The 19,376-nt window shown below is 39.4% G+C and overlaps 1 protein-coding gene across 6 annotated transcripts in view; it reads right to left on the reverse strand.

The window, feature by feature from the left end:
• Tec (tec protein tyrosine kinase) overlaps positions 1-19,376 on the reverse strand; it is a 94,624-nt gene that overhangs the window by 43,667 nt on the left and 31,581 nt on the right. For all 6 annotated transcript variants that reach the window (XM_048363929.1, XM_048363931.1, XM_048363933.1 and 3 more), the window contains one exon: positions 13,955-14,140. In XM_048363929.1, the coding sequence (XP_048219886.1) occupies positions 13,955-14,092 (138 nt within the window). In that variant the 5' untranslated portion in view covers positions 14,093-14,140. The remainder of the gene's footprint in view (positions 1-13,954; positions 14,141-19,376) is intronic.

Below are 19,376 nucleotides of genomic sequence, written 5' to 3' on the forward strand. Positions count from 1 at the left end.
GACAAGTCACTGTATGCCAGCTTGTCAGGCTTTCTTGATGGGTAACTCATTCTGGGGAATATAAAAATGAATATATGTCAGATCCTTTTAAATCATACAGTTTGCCCAGCCAAAGAGCATCACAAAATTACCCCCAAGGAGGCACAAAGTCACAGTCCATGGCTCTGGGATCAGACTGCCCATGTTCTCAAATCTTTTCTTATTGACTCTGACACTGGATAATGTCCTAGGTTTCTCTGTTCTTTGCTTTTCTCATCTGTAAAATTGAAGACTAGTATTTACCTCCTATAGTTAAAAGGATTACAGCCAATACTCACAAACACATAGGACATGCCTGATATAAGATTATCACTAGTAGGAGGACAGAGAACGCCATCCCCAAACGTGTCACTGTAGCATATAGATTGTTCTAATTCAAAAGTACTTTTAAAATAGCAGATGTGCTGGGTATGGTGGCTCATGCCTGCAATCTCAGCTACTCTCAAGGCTTAAGTTGAAAGGATTTTGAGTGAAGCCTAGTAGGACAAAAACTATGAGATCCTATTTGAAAAATTATGAGAGCACAAAAGAGCATGGGGGTGTGGCTCAAGTGGCAGAGCACTTGCCCAAGGCCTGAGTTCAATCCTTAGTATAGTCTAAATTGTTTAATGAGTTAATTAGCTAATTACTAATGGAAATTGGCTCTGGCAGAGAAGTATTTTCTTGCCTTTCTAGCTTGCTTTCATCTTCGGACAATTCAGTGTTAAATTCAGACAAGATGGACAGAGTTCCAGGAGCCATCTTGAGCCAAAATAATAGATACCAGCTAGGATAATGGAAGAAAAAGACACAATCCAGGCTTACCAAGTGTGAAACCATTCACATTAAGCTGTGTACAGCTTTTCTTCAGCCTTTTTAATTTCATCCCCACAACAAGAGAAAAAAATCCTTCTTTTTAAGAACTATTTTTATTTAAGGACTTTGTGAGATATATAGCCTAACTCAGTGGCTACTTAGTGTAGTCACCTAAGAAGAGACAGCAATGGCTCAGATCATGGTAGCAGTAGAGATGAGACGGACATGGCAGGACTGAGCTGTATTTAGAAGGATCTGTCAGAACCTGTTTAAAGTCCAGATGAGAGAGAGGAAATGTCTAAACCAGGGTCAGTTTAGACAGATTCTCATGTTTCTGGCACAAGCAGAGGGGCAGACAGACCATGGTACCAATTACTGAGCTGGAAATGAGAAGGGAGGAATTTTTAGTTTCTTTTCATATACTTGAAACTTGAGAAGACTGTGGGAGACTGCAGACCTCAAGAGGCAGGCCTTGTGTAACAGACTGAGGAAGTCATCATGCTAACTGACTGTGGATGCTCAACAGAGCCATTGGAACGGATGCTGTCGCCTTAAAGCTAATGTCAGGTGGGATCAGAACCCACACTAGAGAGGTAGGCAGAAAAAGGGAGGTCCTTGAAGTTCTGTGGACCAGTACACAGAAGTGGAAAGTGAGAAGAAAGGAAGCTGGAGGGGCTGAGTTCACAGAATGAGACACATGTCAAGGATTTATGCACAAGGAAGAGCTAGGGCCATCCAACAAGCAGGGAGATCATTTCCAGCTGGAGTTGAAAGTGTAGGCTGGACCACATGGAACTGTTAGGTCCTCTCCCGGAGGGCTACATGCAGATGTCCCCACCTCATTAAGTCTCCACCCAGTTACCTGGGTAACCTGCAGACCTGGAGGCAGTTACCTCCCCTTTCCCTGAGGTCACCTCCTAATCCACCTGGCCACACCCCTTGCCCCTGCCCTAGATAAAGCAGGGCTGGGTGGTCTCTCTCTCTCTCTCTCTCTCTCTCTCTCTCTCTCTCTCTCTCTCTCTCTCTCTCTCTCTCTCTCTCTCTCTCCCTCTCTCTCTCTCTCTCTCTCTCTCTCTCTCTCTCTCTCTCTCTCTCTCTCTCTCTCTCTCTCTCTCTCTCTCTCTCTCTCTCTCTCGCTCTCGCTCGCTCTCGCTCTCTCTCTCGCTCTCTCTCTCTCTCGCTCTCTCTCTCTCTCGCTCTCTCTCTCTCGCTCTCCCTTCTCTCTGGCCATGGATCATCTTGGCCACGGGCCAGCAGTTCGGTAATAAACGTTCTCTCCTGCCTGAATACCGCGTGGCGTTCTCCTTTACCAGCTACCTACTTTAAAAACCTAACAGGAACCTCGTGCTGGCCCAGAGGAGGTAAAGGGTAGGGGGAGAGGAGAGAAGGAGGAAAAGTAGAATGTTCCCTGCTGGTGAGAGGATTTTGTTTTGAATTTGCTGCTTTTGGATGTTTGAGAGTTATTAAAATAAAGTTTAGCTAACAAACTTCTTAAGAGTTATGGCTTTAAGGGCTGGGATGTAGCTCAGTGGCAAAGCACTTGCCTAGCAAGTACAATATTGTGGGTTCGATCCCCAGTGCAAAAAAAAATGTATGTGTGTTGATATAAACAACATTATCAAAACCTGACAAGCAGATAGATAAACAACAGGTACAGAGAGGCCATTGGCTTGGGATTTTACCATCTATATAGGAAAAGTGTTTTAAGAATCAGTATTCTTGATTCTGGCCTTTACCTGCAGAGACAGGCTGAGAATAGACTGTTCACAGTCTCTCCAGGCCTTTGAGGGGAGGAAATACATTTTCCTTCCTCAGAAGATAACCAAAAGCCCACCACAAGGATCTAGTCAGTGATTGCTCAGTTCAAAGTTGAGAAGACTCATGGGTGGAGCTCCAGATGGCCTGGGGCTCTGTGATTCTGGCCTGTAATGGTGGACGCACTCACTCTCCACCCTAAAACTTCTTTCGGTCTTTCAAACAATCTTAGATTTTCTACTGCTGATTAACAATCTATGTGATTCATTTACATTAAGCAATGCTAAAGTTTTAGACTGTGAGGTAAGGTAAGGAACTTTATCTACTCAAACCAGAATGAGAACTCAAAGAAGAGAATGGATTTTCACATCCTGAGACTTAAGAACAGAGACAATATGACAAACTTCTCTTCGAGGGTCACCATGTCCCAAGTTTGGCTTTTACATTCTGTACACATTTTAGATGTATCCATTTCAGATGATCCCCAGAGCAACCTTCCCAGGAGGTGGTAGTTATTATTCTCTCTGTTTCACAGGGAAGGAAAATGAGGCACGGAGCTGTGACATTTACTTGTTCACTGTTACATATACTAGAAGTACCATAGCCCCAGATGTAGACATGGTCACCCAACACCACAACTAGTCTGTCTTGTCAGGGGTCAGGGGCTCACATCCATAATCCTCGCTACTCAGGAGGCTAAGATCCAAAGGACATAGTTTGAAGCTAGCTTAGGCAGAAAAGTCTATGAGATTCCATCTGTCATCAACTAGAAAAATGCCAGACTAGAGGAATGGCTCAAGTGGAAAAGCAGCAACTTTGTTTGAGCAAATAGAGTGAGCATGAGGCTCTGAGTACCAGCCCCAGAATTCCCAAAGGAAAAAAAAAAAAGACTAGTGTTTCTTGTTTCAGTCAGAAAATCTGCTGAACTAAACTTTAAAGAAGACTATTGGACTAATGGAAAAGTAATTATGTGAAGCCAATCAGGAAAATAATTTTTTACTTGAAAACTGAAGGATGTCATCAGACCCAAGAAAAAGAAAAGGATATGGGTTCCCATCCATCTGTGATGTCAAGATGGTAACTCAGAATACAAGGACTTGGGTGATGGATACTTGAGACACCAATGGTGAGCCCACCTAGAACTGGTCTCCTGTGGCAGAATCCCCTTCAATGTGCTTATGACAGCTATATACCACAGACATCATGTCAGGCTCTGCACATGAGCACAAAGGTCATGTGACCCAGACACAGAGAGGCCAAGTAAAGGAAATCGTTCCACTTTTAGTCAGAAACCACCCAAGTAACAGTGAATCGGAGACATGGTGTCTGGGTTCTGGAACAAAAGAACCAATATTTCCACTGGAAACACGAATAGCAGACCTCAGCTATTCAAATGAGGGCCTTTCAAAAGAGAAGAGTCACTATGAATACAGACTTGGATTTAGAAAGCTCCATCTGAGATAAGCAATGGTAATTCATCACTTTTGGAGGGACAGTAGTTCTGGGTGAACATGGGGAAACTTGCAAGAAGCAAGTTATTCTCTTATACACATACAAGCTGCACATCAATGCAGAACTGTCTAGCCAAGACACCATATTGGAAAACCACCATCAAGGGCCCTGCAGACACTTGCAGAAAGGGAACCTAATGATAAGGACTCAATCCTTTCTCAATTTCCTTATTTTTATATTTGGTCAGCATGCAGAAAAACAATTAACACAGTGGCTGAAGACTGCTATTCTTCAAAAGGCTGGTTCTTGGCTGGCATCTGGGAAGCTGGATTTGAGGACAATCTTGCCATTCCTGGCAGAGTATCTCACTGTGTCTAAACAGTTTATCAAACCAAAATTGTTTTCCTTCTGGCACTCTGGAACATGGGAACAATGCTGGGCAGAGGGCACTTTAAGTGACCAGCTCTCAATATAAACCTAGGGCACTGAGCTGTAATGATTTCACACGTGTCAAGTAGACAACAGTTCCTATGCATTGCTGCAGCTAATTGCTAGGTTTTCAGCATGTTCCAGCATGTTCCATGTGACTCCATGGGGAAAGGACTCTGAGAAGCAAGCAGCACTGAGCTTCCTCCAGACTCCACTCCATCTGCCTTTTCCCTTTCTTTGTTTTTCTGCAACAAAAGATAGTTGTAACAAACAGTACAAGAAATGTATCCAATGCCTAACGTGTGAAACTGTAACCTCTCTGTACATCAGTTTTATAATAAAAACTTAAAAAAAAAAAAGATAGTTGTGAATCTTCCTGGCCAATCACAACCTGAGGGAGTAGTACTGGAGATCCCCTAGACCTGACACAGGTGTGAACTGGAATGAGCCCTAGTTTAAGAAAGAACTGGCTTAAATCCCAACTTTCACACTTATTAGCAATGAATCCTTAAACTAGTTATTATGGTCTCTTAGCCTTGGATTTCTCTAGTAAGACTACGGCAAATGTTAGGTAAGTGGTAGACATTCAACATTCTTGTCTCCTTAGACTAACGTGGACGAGTGGCCTCTCTATGGTTTTGCCAAGCTCACTTCACCCATCACTTCCCTCCAATGGAGTGATGAATCTGTTCCTAGGAGGAGCCAACTGTGCACATCCCATTTCAGGAGCAGTCCACTGTACCCAAGCTATTGGTCAAGATTAATGACGTGTGAACTTTTTCTCTCAAACTGTGATCCTCCCAATTTCTGTCTCCTGAGAAGCTAGAATTACAAGTCTGAGCCACTCATAACCAGCCTAATTTCATTTTATTGTACTCTATTGTGTAGATATACCAAAAATTATTTGTGTGGATAAGACATTTAGGCATTTTTTTACCTTTTGATTATTATAAGTACAGCTATAAATATTCATGTAAATGTTTTGGGGCAGACATACGTTTATTTGTAGTGGTTATGAATACAATTGTTTTGTCTTTTAGATCATATTCTGTAAACTATGATGTTCTTCAGTGCAGCTGTGACATTTTTACATTCCCATTGGCAGTGTATTAGGGTTCCAATTTCTTTAGATTCTGCTTCATTTTTCACTCTTGTGAATTAAGGCCACCCTAGTGGGTGTGACTTATTGGGGATTTGCCTTGCAATGCCCTTAAGTTAATAACATTATAAATGCACTTTCTGTTGCTGAGCTGTATACTTCTAGATGGTTATAATGGCAAATTCCAAATAATATATACCTTACTACACTCAGGGGTGGAATGTATTAAGAGAGTCAGACAAGCCACAGAGCACAAACAAGTTTTGGTAAAACACACAAGAAAGATCAGAAATCTAAAAGGAAAAACATCTAAATGTAGGCACTGCCACAGAGAATAAATGCTAATGGGCTGTGAACTCTGATATCATTAAATGCACTGGGTCCCACCACCTCACAGAAAGGCCAGCAAGGAAAAGAACAAAACACTAATAGCAAAGGGAAAGATCACCCTTTTTAAGGCCTAACATACAGCCAAAGAAGGCAAGGAGGAAGGAAACGGAGGCAGAGGTGGTCAGTGAAGTGAAGTAGCTGGTGGGGGAAGTAGCTCTGTGTGGTTTAACAGCTTACTAGCCAGAAGGATAAAATGTCGTGAGGCACCTTGTCAAGTGGAAGGGCACCTGATTAGGCAGTCACCCAGTTTCTTCACTTATAAAAAAACACCAGGGGACAAATGTGTGCATTATTTACAGATACTTTGTAGAGATGCTTAGGAAAATGGAATGAAGCCAGTGTTAGACAAAGCCTTTGAACTTCTGTGGAATCTCTGCTATGTAAAGTTGAAGGGCAGAAGGAAATCCTGAAATCCCCTAGAAGGAAGGCCCATAATATACCCAGAAACCCAAAGCCAGTGCAGTTAAGTCCCAGGTGATCTAGAAATGCGGAGGCAGTGAAACAGCAGAAGCACATGGGATGGGAAACTGGAACTCCATCTCAAGAGCTCCCCCACCCCCCACAGCACAGTGGATGGAGGTGACAGAAGAAAGTAAGTCATATGACCTGTAATTGTGGAACTATGTAGTCTCATCAGACTGTAAGCTGAACCAAGCCAGCTCCATTCCTCTTGTATCATAGCAATCATCAGAGCCACTGAACCCTAGACCTAGTCACTAGCTTTCCATTGTACAACAGAGGGGCAAAAACTCACACCAAGGTGCTAAATCCCATATTACAAATTTACAAATAAAAGTGCACAGTTTGGGGCTGGAAATATGGCTTAATGGTACAGTGCTTGCCTACCATGCATGAAGCCCTGGGTTTGATTCCTCAATGCCACATAAACAGAAAAGGGAAGAAATGGCACTCTGGCTCAAGTGGTGGAGTGCTAGCCATATCCTGAGTTCAAGCCCCAGGACTGGCAAAAAAAAAAAAAAAAAAAAAAAAGTGCACAGTTCTCATACACCAGGAAGTTATATCCCTAATCCTCTAAAAAGAGGAAAATTTACATATTATATAACAAGGAGCAAGAAATTACACTCTTTATGTTACTTTTGCAATGGCAAATAAAATTAAGGAACAGCTTGAGCCAAGCAAATGTGGCTCATGCCTGTATTTAACTAACCAGGAGGCTGAGATCTGAAGGATTAAAGTTCAAAGTCAATCTAGGTATAAAAATCCATGAGATTCTAGCAAACACATGAGATAACCAGTAAAAAGCTAGGGTGGGGGAATGGTTCAAGTGGTGAGTGCCCGCTGAGCAAGCAAGCCAAACAGCACTGGCCCTGAGTTCAAAACCTGGTACTGAGGGCTGGGGGTATGGCCTAGTGGCAAGAGTGCCTGCCTCGGATACCCGAGGCCCTAGGTTCGATTCCCCAGCACCACATATACAGAAAACGGCCAGAAGCGGCGCTGTGGCTCAAGTGGCAGAGTGCTAGCCTTGAGCAAAAAGAAGCCAGGGACAGTACTCAGGCCCTGAGTCCAAGGCCCAGGACTGGCCAAAAAAAAAAAAAAAAACCTGGTACTGAAACAATAACCAAAAAAGATAGATCCGAAAAAAGGTTATTTTATATAACTAAAATAAAGGGAAAATGGCTTTCCTACAACCTATTAAAAATCCTTAGAGATTGCATGCATGTCTCTTTCTTTGTGTCTATGTTCTGATCTTGAGCTTCTTTTTGCTCAAGGCTAGTATACTAGCTCTTGAGCTATAGCTCCACTTCCAGCTTTTGGTAGTTCATTGTAGATAAGAGTCTCATGGACATTCCTGCCAGGCTAGCTTTGAACCATGAGCCTAAGATCTCAGCCTCTTGAGTAGCTAGGGTTACAGGTATAAGCCACCTGTACCCAGCTCTGCATGCATGTGTCTTAATTATTTATTTACCTAATCAACAACTACGTTATACATATTTTGCAGTTTTTCTTTACAGGTACTTATCATGTAAAATCATGGAAATCTTAGAGGTAGTTTTCTAAGATTAAAACTTGAAAAGGTCACCAACTGTCAGTGGCTCAAGCCTATAATGCTAGCTACTTGGGAAGCTAAGATCTGAAGATTGGCAGTTCAAAGCCAGCCTGGGCAGGAAAGTCTGTGAGACTCAACTCCTATTAATTACCAAAAATCCAGAAATGGTGCTGTGGCTCAAAATAGTAGAGCACTACTAGTTTTGAGCACAAGAGCTCAGGGATGATGCCCAGGCCCTGAGTTCAAGTCCCACAACTGACGAAAAAAATGCTATAATCTACTTTTTTTTTCTGAAGTAGTATATTAGTTGAAACTTTAACTACCAAATATTTGGGCTTCAAATCACAAAGTACAAAGCTAACAGTAAGTCTTCCTGAAAGACTTGAAAGAATTCTATTGAATTCATTGCTCAATAACAGAGATGTATCTAAGCTACTTTCTGCACATAATTTTCTATATGTCTGAGTTTTAGAAGGAACATAAAATGTAGTTTCAATTTCTCAAATTTCCATGGGATCTTTTCTGACACTTTATATTCTGGTTGTGTGGAATAATATCCATATTTTGCTTTGCAGGACAGACTAATATTCGCAAATATTAAATTTTAAAAACAATTTTTGTTTCTACATTTAAGTAGTAGATCTAAAAATGGAATTACATGGAAAATTATTATCCCAATGTCTAATGATCTCTTTGCTGAATTTAAGTATGTAGTGATCAGCAGTATTGTAATCATTATCCATGAAAACTCTAATAGGCACAAGGCATTGGCAGATACTTTTAAATTATGAAGCAACAATGTTTAGGCCTGGAAGAGATTATTGTGTACAGATGGCTGGTGAGGGAGAAAAGGAATAACAATAGTGTACAGGACTCTAAACGTAGTTTACAAAAGGCAAAACCTTTATAACCAAGGAAATGTTCCAGGCCTCCCATTGAAGAGGATTAAGATGGGACTTGGATAACCAGAGAAGAAGGGGACAAAGGAGTCACAACAGGAGCAATGCTTCAGAGGTACTAAGAGTGACAAGCATTTTTACACAGAAGGTTTCAAGAGTCATTAGATGCTATCCACTATTCATTCCCATACACACACAGCAGTGGTGGGGTTTGAACCTACAGTCTCATACTTCATGCTTCTGTCACTGAGCAATAACCTTAGCCTGATGGAATCTATTAGAACTGCAAACCACAGATTATCTGTTCCTGTAGAGCACCCTTAGCCAAGCTGAGGGAGTGGCATGGACAGGCTGCTCCAAGCCAATCCTGATGTGATTTTTTCCCTAGGTAAACAATCAGCTTCTGGGTGGCCTGAAGCAAAGTTCTCCCCATCTTCAGTTTCCAAAAGTGAAAAATCTGAAGGTCATTCCTCAAAGTCTCTTTGAGCTCTAAACTTATATAATTATTCTTTATTACTAATAAATCAGTCATTTCTTTGTATGAGTAAGTATTGACTATATAAATCTATATAGATGCAGGAATGGAACAGTTCCATAAACACACCACATTCTGTTTCACCCCAGAGTCTTTGAATATGCTATTTCATCTGTATGAAGTAGACGCTTTTTGTCTATCACATTTCAACTACTGGAAGGCCAAGTGGACACTTAGGGATATATAAAAGACTACATTTTTGCTATCAAAGCTTCTTCCATTCTTATCATTTGGTCTTCTTTTAAACTGTCTCTCAAAATGAAGGCCATCATATTTATTCTCAGAGAAACTACTAATCAAAAGGAAGTAGCTTCAAAAATTTCTAAGAATCTCCAGCCCCACAGTTCCTGGAAAAATAAAATGCTACTTATACAAATCATGATGTCAAACATAATTGTTTTCTAAAAGCAGATTTTGCACAAAGTTGCATACACTTCTGATTAAGAAAGGTTTCCTGCCAGGAATCAATGGTTCATACCAGTAATCCTGGCTACTCAGGAGGCTGAGATATGAGGATCATGGTTCAATGTCAGCCCAGGTAGGAAAGTCTGTGAGACTTCTGTCTCCAATCAAGCATCAAAAAGAGCCGTAAGTGGAGCTGTGGTTCAAGTAGTAGAGCACTAGTCTTGAGCAAAAGAGCTCAGAGACAGCACCCTGGCACACAGTTCAAGCCTGAAAACTGACCAAAAAAAAAAAGAGAGAGAGAGAAGTTTACTTCAAATAGTCAAGTGGGAAAAGAGAGGTGGATAGAAACACTATTTAATAAATTCTAACATGAAATTGCTTTTTAAAAAATAAATAAATGACTTCAGTGCCTATTAACAGTCTTTTGAATGGATTCAGGAGAAAAGTAGTTAAATGACACTAAGATAACTATACAGTGCTAACCTGTTCTATAATCCTAGCTATTCAGAGGAGGTTAAGATCTGAGGATCTCAAAGTTAGAAGTCAGCCTAGGCAGTAAAGTCCTTGAGACTCTATCTCCAATTAATCAGCAAAATGCCAGACTGGAGGCATGGCTCAAATGGTAGAGCAACAGCTATGAACAAGGATTTTTCACGAGTTAAAAGAAAATGACCAACTGTTCAAGACCTATCTCTCAGGTATATTACAAAAAGTAGTTTTTGTACTGCAGTATGGTAACCCAATAAAACTAACACAAGTCACTCCTTCCACCCAGGAGCCAGTCTCCATGACATGAAGACTTTTAACTCTCATTCCATGTTTGTAGGCCTTTACAAAAAAATCAATAGGAATTCACATTATAGCTGGTGTTTTACAATGTGAAACAGATAAGAGCACATCCACACATTTCTTTTCCTCCTACCAGGAACATTTAAACACTATCAAATTAACTTAATACAATTTAAAACAATAAACTTTGTTTCTTGACTAATTAAATGTATTTTATGATCCATGAATTAGATACTGGATTGGAAGCGATAGGGTGAAGCAGCCATTATTTGAGAAGCAGACATAAAGACATTAGAGGAAACCATAAATGAAGTTTGTCTGGCTATTGATGGACTCTTGATATTGATTACTACACTGTGGTTGTAAATGAGATTGTCTTAATCACTAGACAAGGCACAGTGACCTATTTAGAGCAACATCAGCAACTTAACTGTCAAATGAAAAATGACAATAATAACAACATAATATTAATAAGTTCTATATATGTGGAGACCATGAAAAGCACAAAATAAACAGACAAAACCACAAACAATTTCTCAAACACCAAAGGTTACTTGAAAGTTCCTTATACTAATTGTAGCTTTTCTGTAAGCATGAAACCACAGCAAAATCACAAGTGACAACACAAATTTAAGAGCGTGAGGAAAAGGAATAATATTCTCCACTTTACTCCCAACTACATTAAGTGAATTTCAGCCTCTTAAAAAACAAAGCAGTAAATATTATTATGTGAATTTATGTACTCTGGCAAATTAAGGACATAAATCATATCCTTGAATGTCACACCTAGCATTTTTAAGTGATTAATGATGAGAACGGACAGATCTGAGGGAAGATTAGAAGAAAACATGAATCTGAAATTGGAGAAGAGACAGAAGAAAAGAAATTAGGACATAAAAAGGAAGTCAATATTATCTTATTCCAGAAAGAAGAAAGCACAAATGCCAATATGATGCTGAGTTTTCAAGAAATATATAGAGAATTTTCAGAACCAGAAAAATCACTCACTAACCACAATGCTATAGAATACAGTAGTCCCCCTTAGCTTTGATTTGGCCTTCCAAAGTTTACTACCTGCAGTTAACCATGGTCCAAAAATATTAAGAGGAAAAAATGCCAGAAACAATAATTCTTAAGAGATTTTCAGGCCAATCCAAGAACTGATGGACGCGTCCTGCTTCATCTCACCAGAGAATCTATACTACACTACACACACTCACTGGTAAACTTTTAGCCAATCTTGTTACCAGATCAACTGTAGAGGTATTATAGTGTTTTTGTGTTCAGGTAACCCATGCTTCATTGAATAAAGGCCACTGAACATAACAGCGTAAGTACTGGCCATTTTATTACAGTACTGTATTATAGTTCCACTTTTTACTAGTTCTATTTTCTTATTACTAATCTTGTATTATGTGTAACTTAAAAATTATTGTACATAGTTATGCATGTAATAGGGCAAAGCACAGTATTCATAGAGATAGGTACTGTCCAATTCCAGGCATCCCCTGGGAGACATGCAATGTAACCCTGAAATAAAGGAAGACTATGGCATTTAGAGCTGTACCACTTTTTACAAACTGGTGAATAGTCTAGTGACTTCTAAAATTTGATGCAAATGCTTTCACTTGCCCTGAAATAAAAGGAACAATATTTTTTTAACCCCACATCAGTCTTCAGAATCTGAGAAGTGGTAAGATACAAATCTTAAAGCAGGGGCCTGCGGCTCATGCCTGTAATCCTAGTTACTCAGGAGGCTAAGATCTGAAGATGGTGGTTTGAAGTCAGCCCAGGCAGGAAAGTCCAGTCTGAGAGATTCATATCTCCAATTAACCACCAAAAAAACCTAAAAGTAGAACTGTGGCTCAACTGATACAGTTCTACCCAAGAGCAAAAAAAGCTCAGGAACAGCACCCAGGCCCTGAATTCAAACCTCAAGATCCACACCAAAAAAATAAAAAAGTCAAACATCTGTTTGTCCTGACCCATGAATCAAATTAGGATAAACCTGTGCTAACTGCTTCTGAGGGCAAAGGCCTTCACTTCTCACCAGCAATGTGTGCTGCTCACCCTGCACTGCCCTTCAAAGATTTTGTAATCATTCATAGTTCTGGTAACAATCCTCATTTGAAGACTTTGGGATTTTTGAAATTTTCAGATTTAATAAATGAAACATAGTATATATAACATAAACACATGATAGTCCCCTCCAGAGACCAGGACACCACTAGATAACTAACCAGCCCACATAGTCACACTAAATAGAGTAACAATGGGAAAAAAAATAACCCTTTTTCAAGTTAAAGGAATTTAAGGATTAGGCACTATAGTCCTAATTCACATGAACAGGTCACAATGACAAGTCACAGCAGAACTCAACAGGAGTTGAGAACCACCCATGAGAAGCAATGCAATTCTGTCTGAACTGGGGAAAAACAGACCAAATATCTGATCAGATCATTGATAGAGAAGTCAATTGGTGTAAGACAACAACAAAGTAAGTAAATCAACTTGAAGAATGCATGCCAAGGGGAAAAAAAAGCATAATTAAAATCAATCAGGATCACCAAGCACTCACTTGTGACCCATTTTATAATGAACAGCCTATGGTCGAACAAGGGAAACGGAATCCCCAGCAACTCCCTAGAAGTTCCTAGCAGATAAAACCATGTCAGTAGTAGAAAGTGACATACCCAGTGTGTTGGGAGCAAAAAAGTTGGCCAGATATGACTATTTATCTATATTCCCCATATAATGGTGGAAGCAGAAACTAAGGCAACTGACAAGCCAGGAGCTGGCTGACCACAAACCTCCAGCGGCAGGTGCTCACTGACCAGGGTTTTTAGCAAGCTGCTTCCTTTTGATCCCATCAAAGGAGGCTTGCAGTAACTGCTTACTACTAAAAGTACAAATTCTACCTTGGATTAACTTCAATAATGTGTTGGTTGGGTCCACAAAAATCACCAACCAGTTTGAAGTAATTTCTGCTTAACAATGAAAAAATGTTCCTATAAGGAGATTCTGATACATGATATGGGAGTTTATGTGATGAAAGCCATGTACCCAACATATCTAATGAATTTTATAAGGATCTAAAATCAATTTAGTAATTTATTTTCTCTAGCAGAGTAGTTCAATAGTATAATATAAAATGGATCTCTATATAACACTTAACTATTAACAGATTTGAAAATGATTTCTACTACATTGTAAATGTTACTTTTCAAGTCCAAATGATTATAAATCATAACCTTCACTTCATTAACACAAGGTTTATTCCATAAGACTGGACAGCAGAGCAATTGGATAAAATAAGAAACAGGAACACAAGAAAGTAAATGATTGTGGTTGTCACCTACCTCTGCTCGACCCTCATAGTAGGTTAACATGGACTGTGTAAGGACGAAAAGTCTCTCTTTGTAGTTTAAAGGTGATGTCTTCTTTTTCTGCTGTGACCTTTTAATAAGAATCTCTTCTAGAATAGTGTTAAAATTCATCTCGGTCTTCTGATTACTTCTTCTCCTGCCATTGAAAATCCAGGTATTCTAAAGTGAGAAAATAAAATCAGGAAATGTGACACTTTGTTTCCAAGGATGTTGCCATTTCTAGCACCAGTAATGGTTTTATTTCCACCCCAGCCTTAATCAGTATTGAAAACACTGGGCAGGGGATGGAGGGAAGATGCTATCCTCTTCTCCTGCATGAGATTCCATCCGGTCTTGTCATTTGCTAAGAAAATCTAACCAAGATTTCTCCTGATGATGACTCTGCCCTTCTTTTTTACCTAGTATCCCTCAGCACTCTGGCTATACTCTTCTACCATTTGATAATCAGGAAAAAATCCCTCAGATGGAAAAGTACATTTCCTTATCACAGTAGCTGATTTAAGGTGGTATCTGAATTGCTTAAATATCTTGGTATACAAAACAGATGACCACATACTATCTGATCATCATATTAACATAATATCATAACTGACGAACTCCTGTAACTCACTGAATGACCACCACCCAATAAGACACTCCCATGTCTTCGAAGTTACTTTTCAACAGTTTAAGCTCCACACATCAGCTCCTTCATTTATAAGATACGGAGAGGAATACAACAAAGTTAGAGTAAGGTAGAAATGAAATGTAGGAAATAATTTATTTATTGTGAAAATGAGACATATATATTTACTGTTGCTTTTATTATTTCATACAAACTATATTCCTTAATATCATCAAATAAGTTTTCAAAGATCCAAAAGTCATTTCACTCATCAGAAATCCTCAAACTGTTTCCCCAACACCTTCAGGATAAAATCAAAAATCTTTCATCTGACCATGGGCATTGTGCATCATCGGGTTGCAACCTGACATCCAATTTTTACTTCTACTCTTCCCCCAAACACTACACACACAACACGATAGTCCACCAGACTCACCTAACAGTATTCATTCCCTGGTCTAGAGGACTCTCCCCACACCTCTCTCTCCACCACGAAATCTCTACCTACTCAGAAATTACCTCCTTGACATAGCTTTTCCTGATTTTAATTAATTAAGTTTTCCAACTGTACTACCCACAATCCCTCTCATTCATCATAGAACTAATCTGATTCTTTCATATCAATAGCAATTAAAATAGATATGTTAATAACTCATCTGGCTGTGAAATTCCTAAAGGAATGGTTTTCAACCTGTGTTCATTAGATTCACCTAAGGATATATATACAGACTCTACTTCCCCTTTTTATTTTTTTATTCAGAGCAGGGTGGGCCCTGACATCATTATTTTTGTGCACACAGAATTGAGAGCCACTATCAAAGGAAGCTCCTGAGCTCCAGCATCACTTGTATCACTCTCCCTGTTTGTAGCTGGATTCTGGACCCATTAACCCACAAGCCATCCCAACTGAATTGTGAAGAAATGTTCTTCTTTCTTTTGCATCTAAGTTGGTCTTCTTGTTCCATATTGAGATTCTGGGACTCATTTTGTTTTCATAAGAAACAGTTGGTATGCAAATACTACTTCGTTAGAAATTATCTTTCCATCTTTGTTTAACACATTTCCAATGAAGGCTAAAACTGACTACTTACAAGTAAGGCTCTCCAAACTAAAGGTTATTTCCAGATTGAAATACAACCAAGTTGAAGCACATCTTGTAACATTTCAAAGCTATGGGGATAAGTAAGAGAGTCTGAACCCAAGTAAAAAGTATCATAGAAAGGCTCAAAATGCAGAATGACACTCATCAAGAGTGACACTAAAAGCGCAGAGGCAGAAGGAACCCAGAAAATTCCAGACGATCTTGATTTCTAACTTAAATTCTATATTCAGCTACAATTAAGAGGCAGAATCACAAGTACATTTTTCACGTATACAAAGCTTTAAATTTTGGACCTCCTGTTCACTTTTTAAAAAGTTACTTGATGATGTATTATGCCCCAAGAAATGCTACTTGATGATGTATTCTAACAAAATAAGGCAGTAAATACAAACATCTGCATGTGTCTGTGCACACTTGCTCACACACACACTCATACACACACTACAGGAAACACGGGTTCAAATACAAGAAAGGAGATTCCCCCAGATGATGATAAAGATGAACAACACTGAGCAAGAGGCAGAGAAATTAACCAGTCCAAATGGGATCAAGTCAAAAAGTTCTTGGACAGAACATCTTCTACCAACTTAAAAAAAATCTGGGAAAACGAAAATTTGTACAGAATTGTACAGAAAAGGAAAAATAACCACGTTATGTCCTAAGTTTGGCTATAAAGAAAAACCCTATCATCATAATAAGGTAACTAAATGAATTATCATTTTCCTAGTATTGTACATATTGGAGGTGGGAGTGTACTTCTGGGTGGGTGGGTGGGTAGGTGGGTAGGTGGGCTATGTCCCTTATAGTAAAAGCAATAGAAGGAGAAGGAATTAAACAAGTAGCAATGAAGCTCATTTGTTAGAGGTCAACAAAACTCAAAACACATTTAGGTATAGATTAGCTAGCTTTTCTATGGAATTTGTGAATAGGATATCATCTATTCTATAAAAAGAAATGATAATTCCCACAGAGCAGAACAAAGAGTTTTGGAAGGTAAGCTCAAAGAAACAGAACAATGAAATTTTCAATACTGACTGGTTAGCATCAAGTTCTTTCAGGTTAACTTTTTGTTTTTCTAAAGCTTAAGGCAAAAGGGAATTCCTTTTTTTTTTCCTTAATCTTTTATAGGGCTTGAACTCAGGGGCCTGAGCACTGTCCCTGAGCTATTTCACTCAAGGCTAGCACTCTACCACTTTGGGACACAGCTCCACTTCCAGTTTTCTGGTAGTTAATTGGAGATAAGAGTCTCCAGACTTGTCTGGGCTGGCTTCAAACTACCATCAGCAGATTTCAGCCTCCTGAGTAGCTAGGATTACAGGCAAGAGCCACCAGTACCTGGCAGGTCTTCCCTCTTACACTGACTCAGACTAGAATCTCCTACTTTTAGAAAAACCTGGCATATTTAAAGATCTACTTCCTAGAGTTTCAGTTTATGTGGCATTAGCATAAATGACTCCATTTTGGTCTAGTTTGGTTTGATCTGTGGGAGCCTAGAATAGGAGCTCAGTCCAAAACAATGACCTTTAATAATATTTGTTCAAAAAGATACAATAGGCCATGCACAGTGGCTCAAGTCTATAATCTTAGTCACCTAGGAGTCATAGATCAGATCACAATTCAAGGCCAGCCTGGGGAAGGTAGAATTCATGAAACTTCAACTCATAGTACAGTAGCCAAATACCAGTCATCCCAGCTACAGGGGAAACACAATGGGTGAGCATAGTGGTCTTTGCCTGACATTACAGCAATATAGGGAAACACAAGTAGGAGGATCACAATCTAGGCCCGACAAGGCATAAAATGATCAACATAACCACTTTACATCATGTTGACAATAAATAGATAAATTAATTTTTTAAAAATAACCAACACAAAAAGAGTCAGTAGCGTGGTTCAATGCTTTTCTAGAAAACTGAAATTTTTGAAAAAAATAAGAGTGATTCTTTAAATACAGGATCACGTCATCTGCAAAGAGGGAGAATTTTACTTCTTCTTTCCCTATCTGGATCCTCTCCAAGAAATGGAAACAAGAGGGTTGTTTTTTTTGTTGTTGTTTTTTGCTTTTTACTTTTTTGGTTCTTTTTTTTTTCCTGTTTTCTTCCCTTTGTCACTATTTTGTTTTTGTACCCTTTGTCTAGTATGTAAGTTTATCTGATTTAGGGAGAGGAAGGAGAAGCACAGAAATGGTGGGACAAAGGGTGAACTAATTCAGCAGTGATACTCACTATTATGTTGGAAACAAACTATACAACTTGGGGTGAGGGGGTCAGGAAGGAAGGAATAAACTGGGAGACAATGATGGAGGGGTAACACTGTTCAAAAAGAAATGTACTCAATACCTGACCTATGTAACTGTAATCCCTCTGTATGCACCTTTACAATAAAAAATTTTTTTGAAGGAACCAATGGACAACCATCAAATATAAAATTATTTTAATAATGTTGTCAAGTGGGCTGGGGATATAGCCTAGTGGCAAGAGTGCCTGCCTCGGATACACGAGGCCCTAGGTTCAATTCCCCAGCACCACATATACAGAAAACAGCCAGAAGCGGCGCTGTGGCTCAAGTGGCAGAGTGCTAGCCTTGAGCGGGAAGAAGCCAGGGACAGTGCTCAGGCCCTGAGTCCAAGACCCAGGACTGGCCAAAAAAAAAAAAAAAAAATGTTGTCAAGTAAATATATTCAATTAAAGACTTAAAAAAAAGAATGACTATCTGCTCTAATCAGGAAAATTACTGGAGGAGAACAATGTGTTCTCCACATACCTCCTCTGAATTTTATCAATAAAGTTGATATTAAAATTAACATTAGGGGGCTGGGAATATGGCCTAGTGGCAAGAGTGCTTGCCTCCTACACATGAAGCTCTGGGTTTGATTCCCCAGCACCACATATATGGAAAACGGACAGAAGGGGCGCTGTGGCTCAGGTGGCAGAATGCTGGCCTTGAGTGGGAAGAAGCCAGGGACAGTGCTCAGGCCCTGAGTCCAAGACCCAGGACTGGCCAAAATAAATAAATAAATAAATAAATAAATAAATAAATAAATAAATAAAATTAACATTAGGGGGGCCAGGAGTGTGGCCTAGTGGTAGCTTGCCTTGCATGCAGGAATCCCTGAGTTCAATTTCTCAATACCACATACACAGAAAAAGCCAGAAGTGGTGCTGTGGTTCAAGAGTTAGAGTACCAGCCTTCAGCAAAAGAAGCTTAGGGACAGTGCTCAAGCCCCAGGACTGGGAAAAAAAAATTGACATTAGGAACAAAAACACAGTAAGCCAACGATAATGAATATCAATATGACATTAATCTATATGACATCTATCAAACTCCACACTACAAACTACAAAATACTACCTTCAGCCAGGCACTGGTAGCTCACATCTATAGTCCTACTCAGGAGGCTGAGATCTCAGGATCACAGTCAAAGCCAACATGGGCAGAGAAGTCTATGAGACTCTTATCTCCACTTAAGTATCAGAAAACTGGAAGTGCTGTTATGGTTCAAAGTAGTAGAGTACTAGGAGCTCAGGAACAGCGTCCAGGCCCTGAGATCAGGCCCCATGACCAACAAATAAATAAATAAATAAATAAACATATATATATATACACATATACACACATATATACATGTATATACATATATTTATATATGTGTGTATATATGAATATATATAATCTTCAAGTACAATATC

Source organism: Perognathus longimembris, chromosome 16 (assembly GCF_023159225.1).
Source record: "Perognathus longimembris pacificus isolate PPM17 chromosome 16, ASM2315922v1, whole genome shotgun sequence".
NCBI lineage: Eukaryota > Metazoa > Chordata > Mammalia > Rodentia > Heteromyidae > Perognathus > Perognathus longimembris.